Below are 18,223 nucleotides of genomic sequence, written 5' to 3' on the forward strand. Positions count from 1 at the left end.
GTTTTTGAACGTAGTCCTTTTGAATTTTCAAAACGCATTTTCATAAGCCAACATGGAAAACTTTAAATACTAACTTTATAAAGATGCAAAAAGGATACTTCCTGAAGGGCTGAGCAAGGCCAATATAGTCTGTCCGAAACCATTTGACGTCGAACTTTGGCCTTTCGTTCCGGAGACAGCCAGGTAGTTTGGTGAATTTTCCTATGCTGGAATTTACTTGTAGTACTTCAGAAAACCATATTTCGGGCCCCGGCGAAGTCGACCAAGCGATATGTTGAAGAACTTCGCTTTGATGCGGATTGTGGCTAGACGTTCACACACCGGGGTGAATGCCAAGACTCAGTGACGGAGTCTCACTCCCGAAACCATATCGACTTTGCGCTCCTTTGTAGGGTCACTATAGTAAAATTCACAAGTACTTACTCGTCTCAGTCCTTGTCCCAGCCTTTACTTTTACGAGGACATCAACCAGCCGATCTTTAATGCGTTTGCCGTAGTCGTCATCAAAAGGGTGGTCATATGTAAAACAATCATTCCTGTCCACTCCTAAGTGAATGGCGCTCAGAGAACTTTCCTCACTTGCGGAAACTTTTACACATGATTCTAACCTCCCCTCATCCTCATTGTCGAATTTAAGCTTTCAAGACAACGGAATTAGATAAAATAAAACAGTATATGCAGTCACCTTCCAAAACGACGCCTCTAACAGTAACTATATATGGTTCTAAGTTTACCAGGTCCCTGAGCTTGGCCCTAGCTGTCGCTTCTCTAGTCGCATACCTTTGAGGGCGGAATTGGTGTGAAGAACTCGATGGAGGAGAAAGACGATGTTCTTTTTCACGGATAAATCAAAGTGGGTGGAGTGGTTACTATCCATTTTGATAGTAGGGCAGCGGTTTTGGTCTTCAATTCGCTGACTGATGGTTCAAGACGAATGAACCATTGTCTCGACTCATTATCTCAAGCATCGAGATCTTTTATGATTAAACTTGTCTGGGTGTTTAACCACAACGGTATTGCAAGAAACTCTAAATCTATTGAGTTACTTAGAAAAGGTACTTCAGTCTCAATAACGGCGTAATGGGTACGGGTAGGAGCTTATTTTTCTTCTTGTGGTTCACTACAGCACTGATTGACTGGGCTGTTGGGCCTCAGGCCAAATCAGCAAGCTTTGGTTAACCACCACCAGCTGAGCAGCCGCAAAGTCGAAGATGTATCTTAGGTTCAGGGCGTTTTTGTTAAAAGCTGAGATCCAGCTATAGGAGTTACTTCGTTTGGCTTCATAAAGAACCGTACATAACAGTCTAAGTATGATCCCCCGCCCTGCTGAGAAATTAGTCAATTTACGTAGCCTAACCTAACCTAATCAAGCTGTCGATGGAGCGAATCTAGAATAGGCGCAGCTTCTTCTAAGCGTAACCAAGAAGTCGTTGATAATAAATGCAAGAGTCTATTATGCATGCGTCGTGCCATAGTTTTGAGTATGTACGTATGTACATATGTATACGTGTGCGTTACGTTGCGTTACGTGCGTGACAATAAATTAAAAAGAGTTCAGTTCATAAGCAACAGAAGTTCGAGATAACGCCTGGGCAATATGCAGATAACACATACACACGCCAGATATGTAGTACGTCATAAATGTATGCATGTGAGTGTGTATGTGTGCGTCCAAATGCAGTAAATTGCTTGCTTGAAGGCTGCACTTCTATTTATGATTATCCATGTCCACGCTCCCATACACACACATACGCTCATACGCCCATAAACATGAAGGACAGATATTTTTATGCAGCAAAAACAACAACACAATAGCTTATGCCGTTGAATTAGTGCGGCAGTTGAAACATTATATTAAAACGCACTTTTCGTATTAAAACTGCAGCCCACGTGCGTGCTCACGCTTACGCGTCCAACTTAAACACACCTATGTGTATACATACATACATGTATGTGTGTGTTTCTATAAATAGTGGTCGCGCAAGCCCCAACGTAAATATAGAAGCGGTGTCCTTGCAGTTGTAACATACTAACGCATACGCGCATATACTATATACACACACATATATACAATATATACCTATATGTGCATATACATATATATGTGCATTATGCGTTGAACGCAGCAACTACTGACAGTCATTCAGTCGAGAGTAACACTTAACCTAAATACGGCACAGGCTTTGTGACAGACAGACACATCTGCAGCTGTATTTGTGCATGTTATGCTTGGCATAAGAAGAGCACGCACATAACGCTGCTCACGCACGCACCCACACACTGGTGTTTCGCATGCGGCACATTGCTTTGCGCACAGCCATTGTAGCCTGTAAGTGCAGCTGCTTACATATGAGCATATGTGTGGCTATATCCTCGGTGCTGTGAATACCCGCGCCCCTCTTTATATATACACCAACACATGCGCATCTGCAAAAAGTGCATATTTGTGCGCTAATTAGTGCGTAAATGCGCATAGCAAAAGCATTTTCTTCTTTTAAACTTCAAATTGAAATGTTTCTTTATGTTCTGATACATTTTTTATTCCCCTGGTTGTCATATTGAAACAACCCTTATCACCAAAGTGGCGAAACTTCGAAAGCCATTTACAAAAAAAAAATTTAAGCCAATGCCTTTACGATTAATACACTCTTGCCTGTATTTCGTCTACTCCACAGATCGTTAATGAGTACACCGATTGGGATCGTACGTCGCAGCACCCGATTAACACACGCGACACCGCTGTGGCAGCGCTGTCGGATGCGCAATTCGTAGCGCCCATCATACGCACCGGTGACCAATTGGCCGCCAATTCGCCGCCACCCATATCGAGCAGCAGCAGCAGCACAGGTGGCGGCATGTCTTCAGCATCAACCGCTGCGGGTGCACAATCGGGACGTTGTTACTTTTACGTTTTCGACTACCAAACGAAGGACGGTGATTATCCGCAGCGCATGGGCACGGTGCATGGCGAGGACTTGCCGTATATATTTGGTGCGCCGCTCGTGGATGGCTTTAGCCATTTTCCACAGAACTATACGAAGTCCGAGATAGCGCTGTCCGAAGCGGTGATAATATTTTGGACAAATTTCGCTAGAACGGGGTAAGTAAATAAGAGCTGCCATCGCGCTTGTTATTGTTATTTAGCCAAAAATATAGTTGGTACATGCAGTTTATTTGTAGAAAAATGTTTAGCATTAGGGCAATCGAATTTAATATATACCTATGTATATATATTTTATTAACGATTTTCGTTTTTTTTTTAAGTATTAAGTTACTTGCAAAGATACTTATATGTGCGCCCGAAGATTTTTCATAAAATTTTACTTTGCTCAGCCAAACTCAATTATGAAGGGTGTATTTTTTAGATATGTGATTTTCAAGAAGAAATAAAATTCATAAATTTATTGTTATGACCAATAACTTAGCGTTATTATAAAGAAAAGGGTTTGCTATTATATTTTAAAAATAATTTTCTCCACTAAATTGGGTTGTTCGTTCACTTTGTGCCATGTAACGCAGTCTTGTTGAAACCAAAGGTCGTCCACGTAAACATCCTCCAATTCGGGGATGAAAAAGTCATTATTTGTAGCTGCATAGCCAATTGACTGTAAAATTATGGCCAAAAGAAGTCCGTTTTTTTTAATATTTTTAATAATGTGGACCAATGATTCCCTCTGTCAATAGATCACACTAAACAGCTTCAATACAGTGATTTTTTGAAGATGTAACAGATGTCTTAACAATGACTTCCGGATTATCATCGCTCCAAATGCGATAATTTTGTTTATTAACTTAGCCATTCAACCAAAAGTGAGCCTCATCGCTGAACGAAATTTTATTGTAAACAGATCAATTCTAAAGTACGGCTGATGTACTGATTACAGCGAGCCTCCAACTTTTCGATACCATTTTTGTAGTACGATTTGTTCTTTACTTCCAAATAAACCTTAGTTTCGGCAATCACTTCCTCATTCGACGAAATTTCGTCCCAGCGAGCATTCCTTTGAGATCTGCGAACAGCAATTAGTCACTGACGACCAGATCTGCAGAGTACGGTAGATGCGGAAGCATGTCGAAGCCCAATTCACGAATTTTGTCATTGTTTTCACTGATGTATGGCACGGTGCATTGTCTTGGTTCTTTTTCTTCAAATCCGGCCATTTTTCACTTCGCACTTTTGTCCTTTAAATGGTCCAATAACGCCATGTAATAGTCTATGTTGTTGGTCCTTCCTTTTCAAAGTAGTCAGTAAAAGTTATTCCATACTCATCTTAATATATAGACGTCATAACCATGCCATTTGATGGAGCCATGTTTCATCCTTTGTCATAATCGATGCAAAACTTCGAGTTCGCACGACACCCACTTTGCACAGAGCTTCCGCGTACCTAAATATTCATTCACAACCTATCCAACATATTCCTTTGATATCTTCATAGTCTTAGATCTCTCGAAAAACTTGACTTTACGATAATTCGATAATTAGTTTGGGGCGTTCACTGCGTTCATTGTCTTCGGTGCTCATTTTAAAATCGCGATCAATGTTCATCTTGTTTTGAACCGCCTCACCAAACGCGTTTGATGGTCGTTCGGCATCAATTCTTGCATGAACTGGATTTTGTAAGCCCTCGAGTCAGAATCCTTCCACAAAATCTTGCATAAGTTCCCTAAAGTGCATGGGCATAGCGCCAATTGTTGCGAGCGATGGTGGATGAAGTCATTCGGGTCTTCTTGGATACGCTGCTCTACAGCGTTCTACTAGAGCGTTTCCGAAAAGCCCACTATCCACTAGAGAAAAAGTATTGTGAAACCGATCCATTGTTGCCCGTGGTTACCGACTCTACTGGTCAATTATGTTGACCGAATATTGGAGGTAAACCGAAGCATTATTTTAGTAATAAATTTGCAGAAATTGCTGGCGTTATACCGGAGCAAGTCTCTTCATTATGAAATGCCAACCAAACAAAATAAAAACAAATACCTCAAAAAAAGTATTATCTCATTGAAAATCACACGTCTAAAACAACATCCGTTATACATTACTGAAAATGTATCCAATTCACACGTAATTTTTGGTGTTAACTATGACGTTCAACGAAAAAATTAAGCCAGCTGATAGATATATGCTGCAAAATTCAACTTTGTTCTGCTTTGTACATTTGTATGTATGTCGGGCCAATGCGACTAAAAACTTCTCGTTTTTCCATCTCTCACCCCAAACTGTTTTTTGCCGAACTCGCCAGCATCGACACGTGTCATAAATAAATAACGGAACATTTAGTAAAATTAATCCAAATTAAAGCTAAAAAAAAGTTTGTTGTCAAAGAAAGGTCTCAAAGCGAGTTGTATGTTGGTAGCCCGCGTTCACACACATATACAGAAAAGTGCCTCAATAAAATATATTATTTTTCGCTTAGTTTTTATTTATGGAATTTTCATTTTTAATTTCAAGCTTTATGTTTTTGCGCATCACGATAAAGTGTAGAGTATTTAACATCAAGTGTCTTTAGTACATTATGACTGTTGGATTTTCATTTACTCCGCTTCGTTCGCCCAGAATGCCATTCCAGCACTTGTCTAGCGAGTACAAAGAGCTTTAACACACATTTACAATACTTTTAGTACAATTACTGCAACCTTGTAGGGAATAGGAACGTTTTACAAACTCAACTCAAACGCACTAGTCGTGGGCTAGTTGGTGTTTTATTGTTTTTTTTTTCACTTACGAATCAATTTTTTATAAACAAATGGAATATGTTTACAAATTACGCCACAACTTTTTGATATTAACCGACTAAAGGCGAAATTCACTAGTTTCCCATAACTGCGAACAGCTGTTGTTTCTCGTGTACAGCTCTTCATACTATCATCACATGTGAGGACATTCTATTGCCCGCTAAGGACCGATTGTTGTTAGAGAAACTTCTAATGCAAACTTTCGAATTTTCCTACTGGAATCGTAGCCATTGACTTTTCGCGCCTAACACACCCGTTCGAAGCGTTAAAGTTCCTGCAGGGTAGCTACTCTCTGCATGCGCCCACACTAATGCTGCAATAGAGTTTTCATGTTTGCGTCGCATGCTCACATAACCAACAAGGGCGATATTGTTCAGCGCCCTTTTCAAATTTATGTGTTTACACTTACATAGCTACATATGTGTCTATGTATGCATGGGTGTGTGTATAAACGCTTTATATAGAGAGTGTTGAAGTGCACTGTTAATGTTCGTCTCTTTGGATTTCCAACACTTTTCTGCCGTTTAAACAGAAAAGCTGTGTTGAAAAGCCGGCATTCATTTGAAGAAGATGCAGAGTGATAAAGTTTATAAATAAATATATATGTATATGTACGGCAGTGATGTATCTCAATTAAGTTAACAAAGGAATTACAAATAATACAGTAGCTTTCAAAATATCTGCAAATGATAGAAGGTTAAAAATCATAAGCAAGATGATCAGAGCACTCTAAGATTTCTATTTTGTTTTGAGTTGTCGGTGTGAAGTAAAAATTTACAATTTATGCTCGCTGATAATATCGAATGGGACCCCTTATGCCTGTAGACTAAGCGAAAATACATGCACAATAGTATTGTTCAAAGTATTGTCCAACTGAAGCGCTATTTTTCCAATTCTGACAATTTGTGGATTTTATGGCAAAAGCTCATAGCTGGTTTGGCGGCCAAGAATGAATCAACCCAATTTTTGTTACCCACTTCTGATGTGAACCATATTCCAGTGTTCCGTCTCAACTGGAACAAATAGTTCTCAGAGAGGAAGAGAGGAGCGAGGTCTGAACTACGAACTTAGAAAAGTCCGAGTTCTGATGTCATCAAATAAAGAGCGCTACCTTGACATCATGGATATTCGACATGCCGTTGATTTGGCTGCTTGGTCAAGTTTTACATATGATTTTTATACTCTTGCAACATGTTGTTACAAAGTATAATAGTTTTATTCGCCCAACGGTTGTACATATCACCTAAAACTAAGCAAAAAAAACATACGGTTATATATCTTCTTCTTTACTGGCGTAGATATACATATATATATAAATGATAAGGGTGACGAAAAAAATTTAAATTCGGGTAACTGTCTGTCTGTCTGGACAAGCTATAACTTGAGTAAAAATTGAGATATCTTGATGAGACTTGTAGTGCGCGTTGCATTACTATTTGCATTGCAGTAACAGGGGTTACCTGTGGGGAAAAACTTTGAAAAAGTGGGCGTGACCGCGTCCTCTAATAAGTACATATCTCCTGAACCCCTAAAGCTACAACAACCAAATTCGCTGAGCACAAATACTGTAAGAACTCTTATAGACAGTGTGAAAATGGATGAGATTGTAAGATAACTCCTTTCACTTCCCATATAACGGTACTGCTAAAAATGACTAAAACCGAATAAATCAATAACTCAATACTCCAGAGACATGTTCGAAATGTTATGGGAGGGCTTTATGCGAACCGGTGTAAAAATTGGACGACGGGCGTGGCACCGCCCACTTTTTGGTGAAATGCCATATCTCGCGACCCGACCGACAGACCGACTTCGACTAAATTTAGTAAGTAGCATTCTTCTCGTATTTCCAGGTCACAGTGAAAAATTAGCGAAATCGGACTATAACCACGCCTACTTCCCATACAGCGGTTGTATGTGAGATACCTTAATGAAACCCATGGAACATTTTTTAGAACTTCCTGAAATAAATAGGCACAAAGTTGTACATATTTGAATGAAAAAATTTATTTTTGTTTACGCTTCAAATGACATAGGTACTCGTATACTGAAAAAATCGCATAAGTAGCATTTCCATTGACTGTTCTGAATACTGAAACAAAAATATATAATAAACAAGTTACATCATCTTTTGGCAAATCGCCTGCATAGTTATAGACCCAATATATTTTTCTGCAATTCGATTTTATTTACATCTTCATATAACCCCCTCTTTTTTCCTTCCAGCAATCCCAATGAGCATCATCGCCAAGACTCCGTGCTACCCGCCTCCAAGGAGCGGAATCGCTTCCGCAGCACCATTTGGGAAAATTATGATCCACTGCACCAAAAGTATCTCGAAATCGGTAAGTTGCCATCACTGTATGAGATAAATTAGCTAATTTTTATCAATAAAGTCATACTCATGGCAGTTGTTAACTGAAAGAAACTTTTTATTAGCTTCTATCTTTCCTCTGCGTAAGCTTATAAGAATACAATATATGTATGTCTAAAACACGTATTCTGCATTTAGTTTCATCAGCACTCATATGCCATATTTTATAGAATATATGTAGCTCCACTCAATGAAAAGTAATTTTGCTCACAGCAGCTACATCATTTCCGGTCATTTATTGGGTAATTGTGTTAATCATCGAACTTTGCCAAATCGCCATTAAATGTATTTACATTAATGTATTCACTAACACTCTCTCCCGACACATGCGTATTGATATGCCTAGGAAAGTGTGCAATTAACTGCAGTTATTCACACTTTGTAACAGCCGCTTCCTCAGCTGCTTCCGCAGCTAATTCTCTTACTCCGAACGGCCACGCCTCTTGTGGTGAGGCGTACTTGTAGGTGTTATTAGCGGCTGCAAATTGCTTCACTGCTGTGTCACATTGTTTATTTATTTACTTGCTTTATAGGTATATTTGTGCATAAGTTTCCTTTATTGCTTATTTTGCTGTCGAAATTGATAAACGAATTCTCCTGCTCGTCATTGCGGGCATTACAAAAAACAAAGTAACAATGCTTACTTATAATTTGATCAGTCATCAATATACCTGCATAAATGCAGTATCTATACCCGTCCCAACATGACTTGCTTCTTGCTTAGACCTAATGAATCCACAGCGGCACCCCGCCAGGCCGGCACCATAAAGCGACATCAGCAAAAGCAGCTACAGAGTCGAATTACTAAGAATGTTAAAAGGTCTATTGCTAGGATTAAGCGCGTAAAAAGATCAGCAAGTGTGCTGTTTCAGGCCAAATGTGCTGTTGCCACTCTGTTGTACTAGCATTTGTCAAAACTTTCGACGAGAGCGACACTCCAACCTTTGTTTTTGGGTGGCAATAGCCAAGTGATGCACAATAATTGATATATTTGACAGAAATATTTATAATGGTGTGTGACTTGATGACATGACACACAAACGACGTTTGATGAGTTCTCAAGAATTGAACATACATACATAAATTTTATTCCCACAACAAGCACAAATGACAAGCAAGCGGAATTCAAAGCACATAGTAACAGAAGAATATACATAAGAAGAGGTCAATTGAAAAGTTCCCGCCTGAGACATAAATAGCGATATTAGAATTAAATGCTTAGGATTTTAACCTTCTCTAAACTTCAAACGGTGCGTGTATAAATTTGACAGCTATGGGATAATTAGTTTGTGAATAATATCATTTTGTCTTTACTTCACTCTCTTCGACATTAGATATTTCGATATCGAAGTTTCTTCTCCAAGTTAGAGTAGGTCAGTCCTTTCATCGACTGTCTTATGGATTCCAGTAGATAGCGTTCCGTCTTATTTTATCTGGATACGGTCGCAGCCACATATTCTTTTGAGAATTTCGAGCAACAATGATGTTTGCTTAGAATGCTAGATACGGTGACAAGCCAGAAAATGTTTCAAATAAAGCTTGCTTGGCCCTTTTATATGGTTGGCGATGGCTTCTACTTATTTCATTTAAAATTTAAAAATTTTATTTCATAAGATAGAACAACAACAACATTTTAACAGCTGCAGCTATAAATAAATCATAATTATTCGCATACAACTTCACGACTTACGCGTAAAAATCACAGTAAACCACATAACAAAAACAACAACAATAGCAAATTCGAAATAAGTGGAGAGAGTAAATAGACAAAACGATGCGAAAAACTGGCAGCAACAAAACGGAAATACATATGATGCATTATTAATTTCGCCTTATCTCACCTTCTCAGCGAAATTTACCAACGCACACCCATACACACACATGCAGAGCCAATTGATTTACGCACAGCGAGCACAGACAAGATTTGTTACATCAACTTCTCGCTCATATGCTGCTCGACGAAGTACTCACACGGCAACTGTGGAGATTTCCCTAATTACGTATACGCCATGACATGCACGCTTGCTGGTAGGCTGCTTTGATGCTTGCCATTTGCTACGTAACGGTTGACAACTGCTGAAAGGCCCCTCACACTTCTGCGAAAGCGAAGTGTGTAGCATAATCACGCATACTGCCCATATAACGGGTTATGTGGAAAACTACTAAAAGTGCGATAAATCAATAACTAAATGCGCCACAAGCATGAAATTTCCGAAATAAGCAGGAAAAGACAAACTTTATAGAATCAGGTGAAAAATTTCACCTCTTCAGGGGAAATTGGGTGTAATATGTTTTTAAAAATACATATGCTGAATAAGTGTTCATAAGTGTGCTGGATTTTTTTTCCGATAAATTTGGGTGCTGTGAGTGACGGACAAGGCGAGAGGTTTCCTTAGGATATTTCCTTAATAGAGAAGTGACATCAAGGGAAATGGAGCACATGATTGCTAGCAAACTATTATTGGAGACTTGAAGAAGATCTTCCAGAAGCCAAGTATTCTTGAGAGTCATAAATATTTTCTGGTTTAAGCAATAATTTCTCTAAATATACCAGCTGCTGTCTTTGATTTTTAAGAAAAAATAAGTTTTGATGTAGTAAGAAAAGCTGACGGTCAATTTTTTTATTGACATATTATCGTTTAGTGGCCCTAGTACATTCAAAGCTTGACATGAGTTTTCAATTTAAAGAGTTTCATACTCAAAGAAGTTAAACTTTTGTTAGCCAGTGTTATCGGTTAGCTACCGGTTAGCTGCCGTGCCTCCTCAAAACACCAGTCTATTATGTTGCGACAAAATTTAGCAATTTCCGCTTCAAACCCTCTGGTGGGCATACACAGCTGAAGGCATCGTATAAACAACGATTAAAGCAGAGTTTTACTACAGAAACACTTTTCCGATCAATATCCGGACGCAGTCAAATAGCGAGCCACTATGTCATTGTGGTGAGAATAAACAGCTATTTTCGCTCACAGGTAAACAGTTGTGCTCTCCAGCTGTTTTGAGGTTACTAGTACATGCCAACAGTCAAGGTATAGTGCATGCTGTGTCAAAGGAAAATGTAGGCAACTCTACACACACGCAGCTACATATACGTATCAAGTAAATGCGGCTAACCCCTTTGGGTATAGAAATCAAAACTGCGGCTCTGAGTTGGGCTGCATATAAAGCTGAATTGCGGCGGAGCGAGTGGTGCCCCGCAAACAGTTGCCGTAACGGCAACCGCGCTAGAGGCTGGTAGGCCGTGTAGCATGAGCGCTGTCACGCTTAAACGCCACAAAAACATGAGTTACATATCCATTCGCAATACGAAAATATTCAAATTTGTACACATTTGCGCCAAGCATATGCCACTTGGGATTAAATTTGCTGCGTGATACGATAAGCCGTAAAGCAGATGTGCCAGTGACGTGCCTAACCCCCTGTACTGTAGTCAGCAACACACATTTCATGGCACCCGTGCTGCCTCATCTCGAAATTCCCGCGATAATCTCTCCTTATTGGCCTTGTATGTGTGCTTGCCTCCTCATCGCATTTCACGGTGCGTCACGCCAACACCGAAACGAACTTTTAAAATTAAGCAATAAAAGTTTTAACCAAAATAAAACTCAAAGTTGACGCAGACGCACACACACACACACACACCCATAGGCACATATACACACATGAAAATATGCAAATGCTCGCTACCGGCAACTTATTGCTTTAAAACTGGCGAAAGTTGCGGGCGGAAGCCGCGTAGCAACAAGAAAAAGTGTGAGAAATTAAAAGATGCGGAGCTTGTGTTGCTGTTCGAAATGATATGCGCATAAATGTTGATAAATTCGAATATTCCAGCGCGAAATATCTGTAGGTATTACCAACGGACATATGCTTGTGCAAACTGTAGCCCCCTCCTGCTCACCGCACTGGTGCAAATGTGTTGGTTTTATCATGTAGAGCATGTCGTGGCATTATCTCGAACTCACGATAAAAAAAAGGTGTAATAACACTTGGCTTCCGGCTTTAGATTAGCAGTTAACATATGACACTTACAAACTTACTTTGTACCTGCTAATGCGCCTCTGATGGAACTAAACAGATGAGTGAAGAGCGCAAAGTTCGCATGTTTCACATTTTCGTTTATTTTATTACAAACTGTTGTTTGAAAGTAATTTTTGTCTTATCTGTTTTGCAATACTTTTTATCCAGATCGAAACTTTTTCGATGAACAACACGCACACACGATAATTTCAAATCTCAAAATGGTATTAATTGTGCTTAAAAACATTCAATCACATGTGTATGTGTACTGAAACCAAGATTTTCGGACGTAGAGCATTAGTCAAGGCATGACCCATCTTGCAATATTCGGTTTGCTTCTGGGCTAACGCTAGCAAATACTGAAACCAAGACTTTCAGGGATAAAGCATCAGTCAAGACATGACCCATCTTGCAAATCCAAAATCCATTGAATTTCGGAACTTTTGCAACTTTGAAATTCTTCGAAAAATTGTATACCGTTTTCTACCTAATTCCTAAAACACTTATTTTCCGAAGATTTTAAGTACATGTATGCATATATACTTTTAGAAATTTCACTGCGATGTCATTTCCAGCAGTTTCTCGCTTAAGCGACTACATAGCTGATCTCGAGAGTGCAACCATTTACATCTCTATCTACAAAACGATTACTCGTATCAACTTGAGCACTTAGAACAATATTCTAGAGATGTTACAAGATTAAAAAACGCAATACAAAAGATCGCTTTGTTGTAGCAGTGAACCCATGTACTCCACCTGTTAAATTGTTTGCTCACACCGGCATATAGCATCTCATCACATTTAACACGGGCTGACAAGGTGAACTACATTTTTACGTAATTCGATACAATGCTTTATTATCGCTTCTGCTGACTCCTCTTTTTGAGCCAATACAAGCATGGCAATGCTTAATCCAATTTTTCATACACTTATTACAAGGCTCGGCGAGGATGCTCTTCAGTGCTTTCAGCGAATTTTCTTTTTCCGTTGTTGGCTCAGTTTTGTAGCGCCATTCGCTAGATTATTAAATAATTTCAACGTGATACTGGTAAACCCACGTCTTGTCAACCTTAATGATGTGTTTGACGTATATAAAGTTCTCAGCTTTGCTGTCAAGCATCTCTTTTACGACCTCTGTTGACAACATTTTTGTAAATGCAGGTTTTTTGCTAATAGTACAGTTTTTACGCGCATCATACTCAAAATATTCATCAAAATATGTTGAATTGATACATAAGAGGTGTTGAAATCATCCGTTATCTCTCTGTTGCCTATACAATGATATTCAAACAGCGTTTCTTTAACTCTTTCGATGTCGTCTCACATGAGCGGCAAGTCCTTTCGCTAGCTGGTTGGAAATAAGTATTGCCATACTTTTTAAATGTTATTGCATGATTTCTTTCCAGCAAGGGTTAGTGTACGCTTTTGTGTACCCAAGTTTATTTCAACTCTTTACAGCGAGACCTAAGCGCCAGCATTGAATCTACACTACATGCTACTCCATATCTGCGCACACACCTTCTAACCCATTATTATTTTACACAAACTCATACACTTTCCAATATTAAGTTATAACACTGAAGGGAGAAAAGTGTATGTGGCCGAGTTCAATGTCAAGTTCATTTTTCTTTGTCAACCGCCGCACTCACAAACCAGCGGAGACAAAGAAAACAACAAACGCCGTCTCTATGTTACCTCAATTTATCTAGAAAGGGATAATCCGCTCCGATTGGAAAGTCAAAACCGCAAGCAAAAACTTGTGGTTTCATTGTCATAAATTCATAACTTATATTTTTGTATGTCTGTATGTATTTGAAAGCATTTCTTTGCTTCTGACTTTGTATGTTATGAAGTAACAATTTTCTTTTTGTGAGGCAAAAATGAAGTGTGTTATCTTTTTTAGCTGCTGTCATCCTCATTCAGCTTTAGTCTATTTCTACAACTTCTTCTTATTTGCTCGTTTCAGGCATGAAGCCACGCATCAAGAACCATTTCCGCGCACACCAGCTCTCGATTTGGCTGCGCCTCATACCCGAGCTGCATCGCGCCGGCATGGAGGATGTCATTACGCGTCACAATTTATTTAAAAATCATGATGACATGAACTTGTATGAAGGGCCCGTGAAACCGGATCCCTTCGCTTCGACGCGCCTGCTACTCATCGATGATGCGCTGCTGCGTAAGGCTGGACGTGGCGGCAATCTGACAGGCAGCTACATAAGCGGCGTCTTGGGTGGTAAGTTGTCATTCATTTACTTTATATTTTTTTGTACCGCTCAACACACAAAAGGCAAATAGGCAAACATTTAGCCGAATATACTACATACATACATATATCGTCGTAGCCATGACGCAGCACTGCGTACTAAGTAAATATGTGCGGCGGCCGCGTTGAAAAGGCGGCCAATTGAGGACTCGTGTCTACAACTTTGTGTGCTAAGCCGGAGTTCCCAACTTATAACACACAGCGACATGTCAACTTTACAAACATTGAACGTTGTGCGCCCGGTTTACAGCATTTTGCACTGGTGCCGCAACGTCTGCGTGTCTGTTTGTCCGTCTGGCTGACCTGTTGTCTATCACTTGAACCCACAGTAAACATACAAACAATGTGTTGGTGCGTTGTCCTTGGGCAAACACACATTTGTTTTACCCAGCGACTGATGAACTCTCGACTTTGCTCGTTGTAAGCCTCGCTTGTATTCAGAGTAGACGTGCCGACTTGTAGCATTGGATGGGCAATCGAACTGAAGTAGGCCACAATGTGACATTTCAATCGTTTCAGTGTAGCTGAGTGGTTCGTGATTTCACATTCCTTTTGGCCCTTCGCTGTGGGCAGCGCAATCAACGCCAACTCGTACGCTGACTTGTTGTCTTTCACTAAGCAAAAGGCCATACATTTTCCACCGAACCTTTCTCTCGTAAACTTGTAACGGCTACTCATCAGATGTTGTCATCGTCCATGCCTCTGCACCATATAGTATAGCAGAAGGGGAATAATGTGTTACTTATGGAGTTGTTGTTCGTCGAGAGAGGACTTTACTTCTCAATTGCCTACCTAGTCCGAAGTAGCACCTTTTGCCAAGAGATATTCTGCGTTGGATTTCGAGGCATACTATTTGTAAGGTAGGCGAAATTATCTACGACTCCGAAGTTTGGACTGTCAACAGTGGTGTGGGAGCCTAGTCGCTAGTGCGACGACTCTAAACTGACATATAAACTGACTTTTGTTATTCGACAAGTTATCTTCACGAAATTTAACATGGATTGTAGTCAAAGGCAGCGTTACAATCTTCTTACAAATTATTCTGATCGAGCCTCTATAGAATATAGATGCCAAACACACTGACCGAACACAATGAAGTTCTTGTATGGAAAACTTTTTAAGAGATATCTCCACGAAATTTGGAAATTTCGCATAAATTATACTCCAAAAGAATGTCATAAGCTCCGAATAAATTCAAATTGATGGATCAAGATCAAGTTAAAGATGTTTTCATACCCTTTTAAGCTTTAGGTAATGCACCAATGTGTAACGAAGTTGGCCTAAATGCTGCCCAAAAACTTAAATACACAAATTCCTTTCCCTTTTCGTTGGCATTTCTGCATTTGTCAGTTGCAACGGTTTTGACGACGGTAGCAATAAAGGATGCTTCAACTATTTAAGCGCTGTAAAAAGTACCATAGACAAAGCGCCTTACCAACGCGTTGGGTAAGATTTTGTTGTCGGACACACGCAGCTGGTGCATATGAATGTTTGTATGTGAGTACATGTGGCTTTACTTGGCCATTGTCTGCTAGCGTTCAAGAGCAACCGTAGAAATTTTCACATATCGGATCATTACCTCCCACGCTGCAGCCGCTACGCGCCACCAACTTAATTGAAGCACCTTGTGGCTGACTTACGCACACACACAAACACAAATATGCACACAATCGCTTTCGCTTTAGTCTTGCTGCTGTTGCTGTTGTATTATTGTTGACATTCCTTTGTTGTGTCCACATGTATGTAGCTTGGCTTTGTTTGTGGCACTAAAGCGAATCGTAATTTCACCATCTGAAATCCTTAAAGCTTTCCGCAACCCATTAAAACGCAACTTGCTTTGGTCTGGTCATTCAAAAGCTTCAAATATCGCCCCAGGCATTTTTGCCATATTTCCAATATTTTAATTATAGCATTTTTTTTTGTTGACTTCATGTGTCGTTCGTTTCGATCGCATGCTACCGTGTCTCTCTGTGCACCGAATATCGCTTCGAGGGTTCTTTGATATTTCAGAAAATTGTCTTTTAATTTGTTTCGCTCGGAAATTCAATCTGACAATTTAAAATGCATTATATACATTCATGCATACGCAATTGTGTCTGTGTAAGTGCTTAATCATTACAATCATCAACCACATGTACTTCTACATATCTATGTATGCATTGTATGTATGTGTTTGAGCATGCTTCTGCGAAAATTAAATTTATTCACTTTTACTGTTCTCCTGCGGACTTGCTAACATCTACACATACACACGCACACATACACACATACGTATAATTAGGAAAATTCTTCCCGTTACCTTGCAAGTGACAGTTATAATTTGGGTATGTAACATTCATGTATGTATTTGGCTTTGTTTCTCTCTTTTGCTTAAATAATTTGATATTAGAAACCGAAAAATGACATTTTTGCGGCAAAGTTTTGAATTACTTCAGACATTTGCTAAACAAAAGTTTTAATCAAAATTTGCAGTTTCACAAGAGAAAGCTATGCATTTGTTTTTATGAATAGTTTAATCTTCAATGGCTTCCAAAAATTCTCTTGAGATATTAATTTAATATTGTTGGTTTAGTTGTAAGCGAGAATAAAGTCTATTTTACACAAATATTTATATTATTTTACAATACAAATGAATTTCTCTTTAATCATTTACGAATTTAAAGGTTCTTTTAATGCTTTGGCTATTTAATTAAGGTCGGCCGCTACTATAACAAGATATTCTTATTAAATGCGGTTCTATTTGATTTCACGAATAAACTGTTTTTAAGGAATAATAAATGAAGCCCTTTGCCTACCATAGTAAAACACATTTTTTTGCCAAGAATCTGCAAAAATGATGTCGATTAGGAGCTGAGGAAAACATTACTACTGATGACGAGACCTGCGACGTGACGCTCCAAAATTTAGCCGAAGAAATCATGTCAAACTCGGTCAACAATCAAAGTGATGTTAATCGTACGCCGTCAAGCAAGCTAGGTCGTGACTGAGTCTTCGGCCAACCACGAAACAAAGGACATCTCTCAGCCACCATATTTGCCTGATTTGGCTCTCTTAGACTTTTTTCTAATTGCCAAACTGAAAAATTCACTTTGATGTGGCGCTATGAGGCCACTGAAGCCATTTAAAGTCACTCACTGAAGGCCATCCCAGCCGAGACTTTTATCAGGCGTATGGAATGGAAAATTGGATTAAGCTTTGGCTCAGATGAAGCCTCTTTACAACTCAGATTATCAGTATCAATTTGTGCAGATAGCATATACACTTTTACGTCTTAAGCACTCCTTTATGGCAATTCTATCATAATTTTAAACTTTCAAAAAACAAGAAGTTCTGCCGACAACAATATTAAAAGCTCCATTTAACTGCACTCACAATGAATAGTCATTGCTTGAAGGATAAAATTTTATATTTTATTGTAATAGAAAATTTGTACACACATGTTGGATAGGCGTTGACCAAAATCATGCAAACCATCTTGCCACCTGTCTTGGTTTATTTTCTAAAAGCCTTTCAACTAGCTTACATTCTACATAGTGTACAGTATGGAGACGAATTTCAATACCTGTTACCGTTACGCACTTACCAGAGTTCGAAATTTTTGAAAAACCAAGTTAGCAATCAATTAAAATGCCAAACCCTACCAAAAAACAACAATAGCAACAAACTAAATTAATGTAAGTCAGCAAGTAAATTGTAGACATCCGCCGACGAAAGCACTCAACTGAAGCAGCTCAAAGGCAACAGAGAAAATTATTATTTTTATCTTTGTTCCCATCCATTCTTGCATGCACAGTTATGCAGATCTCTAGGCATGCGTATTTATGTGG

General features: G+C 39.2%; 1 protein-coding gene across 1 annotated transcript in view; it reads left to right on the top strand.

The window, feature by feature from the left end:
- The window catches only part of LOC120773428 (neuroligin 4-like), a 141,087-nt gene that overhangs the window by 59,552 nt on the left and 63,312 nt on the right, over window positions 1-18,223 (top strand). The window contains exons 7-9 of the mRNA XM_040102312.1: window positions 2,676-3,100; window positions 7,963-8,081; window positions 14,097-14,366. Of these exons, the coding sequence (XP_039958246.1) occupies window positions 2,676-3,100; window positions 7,963-8,081; window positions 14,097-14,366 (814 nt within the window). The remainder of the gene's footprint in view (window positions 1-2,675; window positions 3,101-7,962; window positions 8,082-14,096; window positions 14,367-18,223) is intronic.

This window comes from Bactrocera tryoni, chromosome 1 (genome assembly GCF_016617805.1).
Source record: "Bactrocera tryoni isolate S06 chromosome 1, CSIRO_BtryS06_freeze2, whole genome shotgun sequence".
Classification (NCBI taxonomy): domain Eukaryota; kingdom Metazoa; phylum Arthropoda; class Insecta; order Diptera; family Tephritidae; genus Bactrocera; species Bactrocera tryoni.